The sequence below is a fragment of the Trachinotus anak genome, unplaced genomic scaffold (genome assembly GCF_046630095.1).
Source record: "Trachinotus anak isolate AG129_WGS33_773 ecotype Australia unplaced genomic scaffold, CSIRO_AGI_Tana_v1 ptg000009l, whole genome shotgun sequence".
Classification (NCBI taxonomy): Eukaryota; Metazoa; Chordata; class Actinopteri; order Carangiformes; family Carangidae; genus Trachinotus; species Trachinotus anak.
The window spans coordinates 9,936,355-9,945,200 of record NW_027273860.1 but is presented as its reverse complement, the minus strand read 5'-3'; the positions used below and the strand labels follow the sequence as shown (position 1 = coordinate 9,945,200).

The following is an 8,846-nucleotide window of genomic DNA, read 5'->3' as shown; positions in this document are numbered from 1 at the left end:
ACTGGAATCATGAACCAATATCTTCCTGGAGGGATTATATATCTCTTCTATAGTGTTATCATGATACATGATAGCGGGAACTATGGTATGGCGGTATGGTATTATCCCTATTAGGTATTATCCCCTAATATCTAATGGTGGAGAGTAACTGAGTACATTTACCTAGTATTGCACTGAAGCACAGATTTGAGGTACAAGGTCAAAGTATCAAAACTACCCACCATGGAGAATGGCCTCTGTCTCTTATATTTTTTTGGATCATAAATGATGTATAAATATGTAAGCAGTGCTTCAGTTTTGTAGTTGGTCATAGTGAAGGTCATTTTAACTGCTTCATACGCTGTTGGGTGGTTTAATCTCTACACATCATAATTTATACACGGGTCCAAATAGTCCACATGTTGTTTATGTAAAATCTAATCTGAAAAGTTACTAGTAACTAACTGATAAATAAATATAGTTGAGTAAAAAGTACAATATTTGCCTTAGAAATTTAGTAGAGTAGTGTAAAAATGCTGAACTAAAATTGTACCTAATTACTTTGTTACTGTCCACTTCTGTGCTACACCCCTGGTCATATTGATAATTTATCACTGTCTCTGGGTAAGTAGCCTGCTTTTATACTTTCACTATAATTAGATGATAATAATTAATGTGCTTTCAGTATTTTTTTTTTTACATGGTTATATTAATAGTTTTACTCCAGTGAAGGTTTTGAGAACTTCTTCCACCACTGTTTACTGTAAAACACTGTAAAACACAGTGGTTAAATTTAACTACATTTACCATGGACTCCACTATCAGCTTGCTGCCCTGTAGGTGTGGGAGTTGAAGCGGGTCCTGGGCGGGGAGAGGCTACCTCATGTGACGTCAGGGGGAAACTGGGGACAGCGCAGCCGCAGAACGTCTCTCCCCAAACCGAAACCCGAACCCCGGTGAGGACCCTCCCCCCGAAAATCGCCTACCCGGTCGTTTGAACCTTATATACAGTCTATGGTTTGAACCCAGCCTTTCACGGTTCACCACCGGCTGCTGTTGTTCCGGTGACTCCCACGGCACAGTGAGCGGTGTGTCGCTCGGAGAAACACCGGATACGACAGCCGTTACCGGGAGAGAGACTTCCGCTGAGAAGCCCGGCGGCGGGGGGGGGGGGGGGTCGTTTCGGTCGATATTTACTCCAAAGCGTCGGCATGTAGCAGGTCAGTGCACAGGTATGCTAAAGCTCTGTTTCATCGTTTGTTGTGTGTCTTTGACGATGTATTTAAACACGATCGGACGCAGACAGCGACGTGTTGACAGGTACAAACTGAAACCGGGATTAACTGATGAGTGTTCAGCAAAAAATGAAACAGTGACCTCAGGAGAGCAAGACTTTATTTTCAGTGTGAGAAACATTAAACAAAGTACACCAATCCAGGAAGCCCTCCATTAACCTGCTATTACACATCCCAGAAGGTTTTGAGCCACAGTGTCTCCAGAAACCAATGTAGGTTTAAGTACAGGGGGTTTTCTCCTTATTGCCTGTTAAGAAGAGTTGTCAACTCAGCAAAATACATTTTATATCAATATGTTATAATAAATAATAATTCTAAAAGAGTGACCCCCCTCTGCCATCAATTAATAAATCAATCCTAGTACAGTTTTGTGTAGCCTGGTAATCAGACTCACATTATTATTCAATGTGAGATTAGTTCATTTAATCTTGGGAGGGGGTGACCTTATGTGCTTGTGGTTCATGCTTTTTCTTATCCATAAGTATTTTTTGTAAATATTTTATTTAATTACTGTTAAAAAAAGGGAACCGCATACCAACATGAAAACATCAACCCAAGGGTGAAGTAAGGTCAACGGAGCAACATGATTTGGGGCTTTGTCTCTCGGCCCGGACAGTTCTCTAAAGTTTATCAAGGTGTCTTTCAGGATAATGTCAAGGTGGCCATCCCCTAGCTGAAGCTCAGTAGAAGCCGGGTGATGGCACAGGACAATGACTCTATACATCAAAGTAAATCTACTACAGAATGACTGCAGTCAAAGAAAATGCATCTCGTGGAGTGGCCCAGTCCAGACCACAGACCTTAATCCAGAAGAGATGCTGTGGAATGACCTGAAGAGAGTCATTCACACCAGGCATCCTAAGAAAATGTCTGAAGCAGTTCTATAAGGAAGACTCATCCAAAATCCCTCCTGAACATTGTGCATTTCTGATCTGCAGCTACCAGAAGCTCTTGTTTGGGGTTATTGCTGCCAAAGAAGGTTCAGTTAAAAAACCCAAGGGTTCACTTACTTTTTCTATCAGCACTGCGACTGTTTATTGGGTATGTTCAAAAAAGACACAACAGGTTATAACTGATTTTACGGTTTAGCTTCAGCTCATTATGTTTGTCTACATTTCTGATGTAGATGATCAGATCCTATTTCATGACCACTTAATGCAGAAAACATGGGTAACCAGTAGTAGTAATACATCAAGCTTTTATTCATTGCTAATCAGGGGCGCATTCAGGCCTCCTCACCAGAGCCAGATTCCCCACAGAGAGGTTTAATTGATCTTAAGGATTAATCCCATTTTGTGGTTAACTGGAGAATTGTCAGTCTTGCTTTCTTGTACTGAAGACCTCCGACTGTTGTAAATGTTGCCACTGCCTCACTGTCTACACGAGCCTGCAAGCTGCAGAACGGAGGGCGTTCATTTGCTGTAAATCATTAAAGCACGACAGATGTGTGACAGATGTGAGGGTGGGAGCTGGATCAAATGAGCACAGTCTGCTTTGCACTGTTGCGTGGTGGAAATCTGTTTGGAACAACTCCACCATCGAAAACACATGCAAATAACTCATAAGCTGCTGTATGCAAAGGTCATTTCAGCAAAAGGGAGCTTTTAGAGATGCTCTCAGTTATTGTATTTCACTTGTCTCTCATCTGCCATTTTTATTGTTTTTGAACTCTCTTTCTCATCTATAACACAAAAGGTTCAGTTCATGATTGTACTTAATAAACTTTATTTAACATCTGATAGGTTGCCAGGCTGTCCATCATGAAGAAGAGAGCCAAAAAGGTGCAGGGGGAGGAGGAGACCTTGTGCTGCTGCGAGTATTTGAACAGACATGGAGAGCGCAGCCATGTAGGAGCCTGCTGCTGCGACTGTGAAGACCTGGATGATGCTTGTGACCGGTGAGAGAGATTTATCTGATTAACTCTGAGGCTGCAACTTGTGATTGAAATGTTTTTTTTTCTTTTTTTAACTAAAATAACTGAAATATTCATGTCTGAGAAGTTGAAACAAAATGGCTGGCTCCATCGACAACGGTGTTGATCAGTCAGTAGTTCTACCACATTGGTCCAGACTGAAATATCTCAACAAATATTTGATTGATTGCACTTTTGTACATTCATTGACCCCAGATCATGAATCCTGCTATGTCCCACTCATGATGGATTGGAATTTAATTGTGATTGGTGATACTTAATTTTCATGTTTGTCCAGTACCTTGGTTATACCTGCAAAATGAATGACTACCAGCCCCCGCTGCCCTTTGTGTTTAGTGTTTATTAGCAAATGTTAGCATAACTAACATACCAGACTAAGATGGGTTAACAAAGTAAATATTATACTTGCTAAACATTAGCATGTTAGCATTTTATTCCAAACACTGCTATGCCAAAGCCCAGCCTCAGTCAGAGCCCCTAGCTGGGCTGTAGACGCTTGGTCTTCTTAATGACTTTGATGAACTAATAAATGACAAAATATCGATGTCCTGATACCAGACTCCAGACTAATTCTTTCAGCACCATCATTTTTAATTATGTATAACTGTAAAATTGCAGCATGCCTACTAGACCTGAAAGTTAGTTGAATAATTATTTGGGGATTTGTTCTGGATTTTCACCAAACATTTGATTGTTAAGCTTCAAAAATGCATTTCTTTGTTTCATATCATTACAAATTGGATATGTTGTGTGGTTGTTTTTTTTTTGGTTGATAATTAGATAATTAGACATGTTAAATAAAACCTGGGGTTGCTGTGATTTGTGGCATATCTAGAATGGGCCCAGCACTGTGATATGGTTTGTGTGGGTTCTTTAAAATGTTAATGGGATTAAAGTTTGCTCATATGATAAAAAACATTCCACCTTTTTTATTCATTTATTTAATTTTTAATTTCAGGTTTCTGAAGAGGGAGCCTCAGAAACCTGAATCCCTGTCACAGGTGGCAGAAGTTGTCACAGACCGGATTCGTGTACCCTGGCTGTGGGGTGGAGCCCGCAAAGTGGACCTGTCCATCATCCCGCCTCTTATTCTCCTTCCTGTCGTGCTGCACCTCGCTGCTCTCCACTACTTGCTCGGCGTTGTGGTTCTGACAGCTCTGCCCGGCCTGGTGCTGTGGTACTACTACGTTACCCACCGCAAGAAGGGGCGGACACTCTTCTTCCTCAGCCTGGCTCTCTTCTCCTTGGCATACATGTACTACTTGTTCATCACAGAGGTGCTTCCCCGTGGGGATATTGGCCTGGTCCAGCTATCAGTGGTAACTGTAGGGGTCATCCTCACCCTGGTAGCTCTTGTCTACACCAAGAGAGAACCTGGCATTGTGCTGCCAAACCAAGAGGTTGTTCACAGCACGGTGACTTACTACAGCCCTCTTGCAGACAGAGACCCTGCCCTCAACGGGGGAAGGCAGGATGTGACGATGACAGTACTCAGCCGGGTGGGATCATCGGAGCAGTCCGAGGTGGAGCCGAAGGAAAGTAGCCGAAAGAACTGGTGTCCTGTGTGCAGGGTGGTGCGGCCCCCAAGGGCGGGACATTGTCGGATCTGTGGTGTCTGCGTGCGGCGTCTCGACCACCACTGTGTCTGGTGGGTTCCATTGAAATGCCTCTCACTCGGCCTGTCTTTGGTGTTTCCTCCACTTTGTCTCACATCCCAAACACCGCAGTTACCTTGCTTGTTTGTCTGCTTGTCTTCTCTACACAACCTGTATTTAATAAATGTTAAAAACTGCAAACATCCATTTAATTTTCAAAACAATGCCCTTAAGTGACTTTTTTCAGGTTAACCTCATACTTTCCTACATCTTGATTGACCATATTTGTATGTTGGATTGAACATCAGACACAGCAATAACAGCTACAGGCAAACATTTCCTTACTGCCATCCACTCCTACACTTACATGTGTGTTCCTGCATGTCTATGTGTAGTGTATCCCTGGGGTCTCAGTACGATGTTCTGTCTGCCTGTGTGTGTACTTGTCTGTTTGTGCATGTATCCCGTCCGTCCTTGCCGAGGTAGGATAAACAGCTGTGTGGGGCAGACCAATCACCGCAGCTTCCTGCTTACACTCGTCCTCTTCCTATTGACGTCTCTGTATGGGATCAGCCTGGTGCTGCAGAGTGTGTGTCCGAGACAACACCTCCTCACCGCCCTGCTGTATTGCCCGGGGGTCTACAACCAGTACAGGTACTGGAAACACAGGCATACACTTTACACACACAGGATTGGCTGTGTGACTTTAACATCATATTCTCTTGGTGTTTCTGTTTACCATTTCAAAATTCATCTTCAAATCAGTAGATGGAAGGAATGACAGAAATTCAGTATTAAAGCAAGGTCCAATTGTGTAAAATTGTTGTTTGATCATATCATCTTTCAAATTCTACAAATTATTCTAGTTAAGAATAAAATTAGGATGATAGAAAAAGGTGTGGCAGTATTTCATTTAGCCCAGTCCTTCTCAGGACACAGAAAATTAATCAATGAATGGATGAGAAAAATTATGTCAGTCAGTTTTATATGTGATCCAAAATCAAAAGTTAGCCTCAAAGGTCTTAAATAATAATACAGGTCAAAAATATACCAGATTGCAAGTAGATCGTATTTATATTATTGGCCAATATAAATTGATCACAGATATATAGGTATTAGTGTACATATCGCACAGACTGACAAGAAATTGTAACACAGAAATGCCAAAGATAACCATATGTTTGCAATAAATAAGAAACAATGTCAGTATTTTGTAGCTTGTCCACCAGAGAAAACTGATAGTTATGCTCAGTATAGATTTTGGTCATTATTCTTTATTAATCAGATTTATTGAATCTTCATCAAAAATCTTTGCTAATGTTATGTGTTTATGTTAAAAAAAAATATTGTCTGATATATCATCAGAGATGTGTATGCTAATGGACTAATTCCACTTTTTGGGAAATATTTTCTGGCTGAGACATGAGATGAGCCGGTTGATGCCTCTCTTGTATTTGTACAATAAATACAATCTGAAGCTACAGCAAGCAGCTGGTTACCTTTAGCTTAACTCAAGGACTGGAAACAGAGTGAGGCATAACCCACCACAACCACTCAACTAGTCTGTATTTTGTGTATGGATTAAACAGACAAGATATAACATGTTAATCAAGTGAGTTTAAGATTTGTTACCTATGGAAAGAGCTAGGCTATCTGGTTCCAGTCAGTACAGACATGTGAGTGATATTAATCTTCTCATCTATCTTGCAGCAGAAATGTGAGCAAGCATCTTTCCCAAAATGTCAAATGTTTCCTTTAAATATTAATATTGACATTGATCTCAAGTTTCCTTCAAATGTAAAATGAACTGCCACAAACTTTATTGGTCAGTGTTTGGTTACTTGTTGTAATGAATATTGTTTAGGGAATATAAAAAAAAAAAACAACATAACTTTTCTACAAAGTCTGTCTGCATGGCACAAATTTAAAGATCTCCTTAACTGCACAACGACCAGCTCAATAATCAATGCCCTACAGGAATAACTCTGCATGAGGGTGTCATCTACAGTTCAGATGGAACCCATGGAAACAGTAAGAGGCAGATGGCCTTTTAGCAGCAATCAAAAGCAAAATTGTCTTCATCTAATAGCTCATAGAAACTTTCTTTAGCCACTGTGGGGCATTTTGACATTTTTCCCAGAATTCACCACAAAGACTGAGATTATATTAGTTTGTGTGAGGTCCTTGTTTATTGGACATGAGGCTTCTTTCATTGTGGCATTGAATCGGTTTCACAGTGCATCTTGGAATGCTTCCTGTTTCGATTCGCTGTTTGTGCTCAGAGCAGTGAGACTGTGGATGTGAAGTAGTTTAGATGAGGCTCTGGCACGTATGTAGGCGTCGCACACTTAAAATATCAACCTCAACCCCCATCTCAACCTCAGACAGCTATCATGTCCTAAATATGAAAAAAAAAATATGTCCACTTCTTTTTTTAAAACTGTTCACAGACTATTTTAAAATTGTGTGCAGTTTTATATTAAAAAATAAAAATAGTATTAGACAAGGGCTAAATTACCTTTTATACTGAGGTACTAGTGGTTAAAATCAAGTGCTGAAAATGTATTTTACCTTTTAAAACAAAACAAAAAAAAAACAAATTAGAGCCTTGCTATATACAAACAGCAATAACCTTACAAGTACTTATATGTTTGGTGCTTGTTGTCTGTATGGTGATTTATTATTATCTTGCAGCAGGATTTACCATTTTTTCCTCTGTCTGTGTTCCAGCACTGCACTTTGCTTCACCTGTGCCTGGTACAGCAGCATTGTGACTGGTGGGCTGCTTCACCTGCTGGTGGTGCAGGTCATCAACATCAGCTATAACGTGACCGAGCGCGAGGCACGCATCGCTCTGCGAGACAAAACTGCTCGCAGTGCCTGCTGGGGACTCGTCGTGGACACTGGTGTCTACTCTCGAGGTTTCCGTGTTAACTGGGCCGAGTTCATGACCATGGGAGACAAACTGAATCCTCCCTCTCCTGCTCCATCAGACCTGGTGTAATAGACTGTTATGAAGCCCGCCTTTAAAACTTAGTTTGGGGTGGGGGGGGTTTATGGCTGCTGTTCTGTTCCTGTTCACCGGATGGCAGCATGACTCCTTTATCCCTGATTTAACTTTACTGAGCGCCTTCTGTTGGCAGCAAACCTGAGAGCTGCCAGGACTGTTATCACTGGGTTACTGCAGCAATTGAGCTGCCACCTGAGTTGCGATTACTTTATCACATAGCAATAACAACTACAAACCCCAATAAGATACTTTCATTGCCATCAATGTCACTGACAGCTGGCATCTTCTCTATGCAGCTATAACCAGACACACTCAACTTTTATCTCTTTCCACTGCTGCCTCATTCCACCTGTCATCAGTCTTTCTGCCAAACAAATATCACTCTTTCCTTCACACTGGATGTCTTCCTTTGACTTGAACATTGTCTTTGTTTCCTTTACATTCTAGTGCCTTGGTCAGAGCCAACAAACAAAACAAAATGTGAGACTGAGGGATCTGCTGATCCTTTCTCTGAGCACAGCAACATAATGATGCCTCTGGGGTTGTCAGTCCTGCTCAAAACATGGGCTGCACATCAGTCAACGATGGTCTCTCTGCACACTACTCCTCCTCCATTCTCCACAAACGCTTATCTGCAGTGTTCACAAAGGAGAAGACTCCCATTGGCTTCATGAAATGTGTCATGGATATTTGTCACAAACAAATGAAAACTTTCAGATAATCAGTCAAATTAAAGTTCCATATCCTGTCATCACATTAAACATTACAACTGATTACATAGTTATGAGCACATTAGAAGTTACTTTTACTGTTTTAAGGTGGTTCAAACTGATTTCTGAAATAAACAGCTCTGGAAACGGCAAATAAATCAATACTCAGTAATGTGTATCGCTGCTGTTTGTATGAAATGAATTTTATTTATTTTTATTAAATGAAATGTGAGAAATGTGCATATGTATTCATTTTCTGTTTGTGTGAGTGTGTCCTCTGCAGAGTTATTGAGATGTTTGTGTGTCATCTGTGGGTATGCAGTT

At 41.0% G+C, this 8,846-nt stretch overlaps 1 protein-coding gene across 2 annotated transcripts; it reads left to right on the top strand.

Annotated features, from left to right (window-relative positions):
• The first annotated feature begins 887 nt into the window (after positions 1 to 887).
• zdhhc23b (zinc finger DHHC-type palmitoyltransferase 23b) lies at positions 888 to 8,762 on the top strand. 2 transcript variants are annotated; one of them, XM_071485179.1, is made up of 5 exons: positions 888 to 1,199; positions 3,017 to 3,171; positions 4,166 to 4,855; positions 5,289 to 5,456; positions 7,533 to 8,762. In XM_071485179.1, exons 2-5 carry the CDS (start codon positions 3,035 to 3,037, stop codon positions 7,804 to 7,806), a joined length of 1,269 nt encoding a protein of 422 aa, XP_071341280.1. In that variant the 5' UTR covers positions 888 to 1,199; positions 3,017 to 3,034; the 3' UTR covers positions 7,807 to 8,762. The 2 variants fall into 2 exon arrangements, with proteins under 2 accessions (XP_071341280.1, XP_071341279.1); XM_071485178.1 differs by having other exon boundaries at positions 888 to 1,211.
• The last annotated feature ends 84 nt before the right edge of the window (positions 8,763 to 8,846 follow it).

What these genes read in the sequence shown, in the direction of transcription:
- zdhhc23b (XM_071485179.1), top strand. Translation starts at nt 3,035, where the DNA reads ATGAAGAAGAGAGCCAAAAAGGTGCAGGGGGAGGAGGAGACCTTGTGC. An exon ending in CTGGATGATGCTTGTGACCG is followed by an intron (nt 3,172 to 4,165) that starts GTGAGAGAGATT and finishes TTTTAATTTCAG; the next exon opens with GTTTCTGAAGAGGGAGCCTC. An exon ending in GGGGTCTACAACCAGTACAG is followed by an intron (nt 5,457 to 7,532) that starts GTACTGGAAACA and finishes TCTGTGTTCCAG; the next exon opens with CACTGCACTTTGCTTCACCT.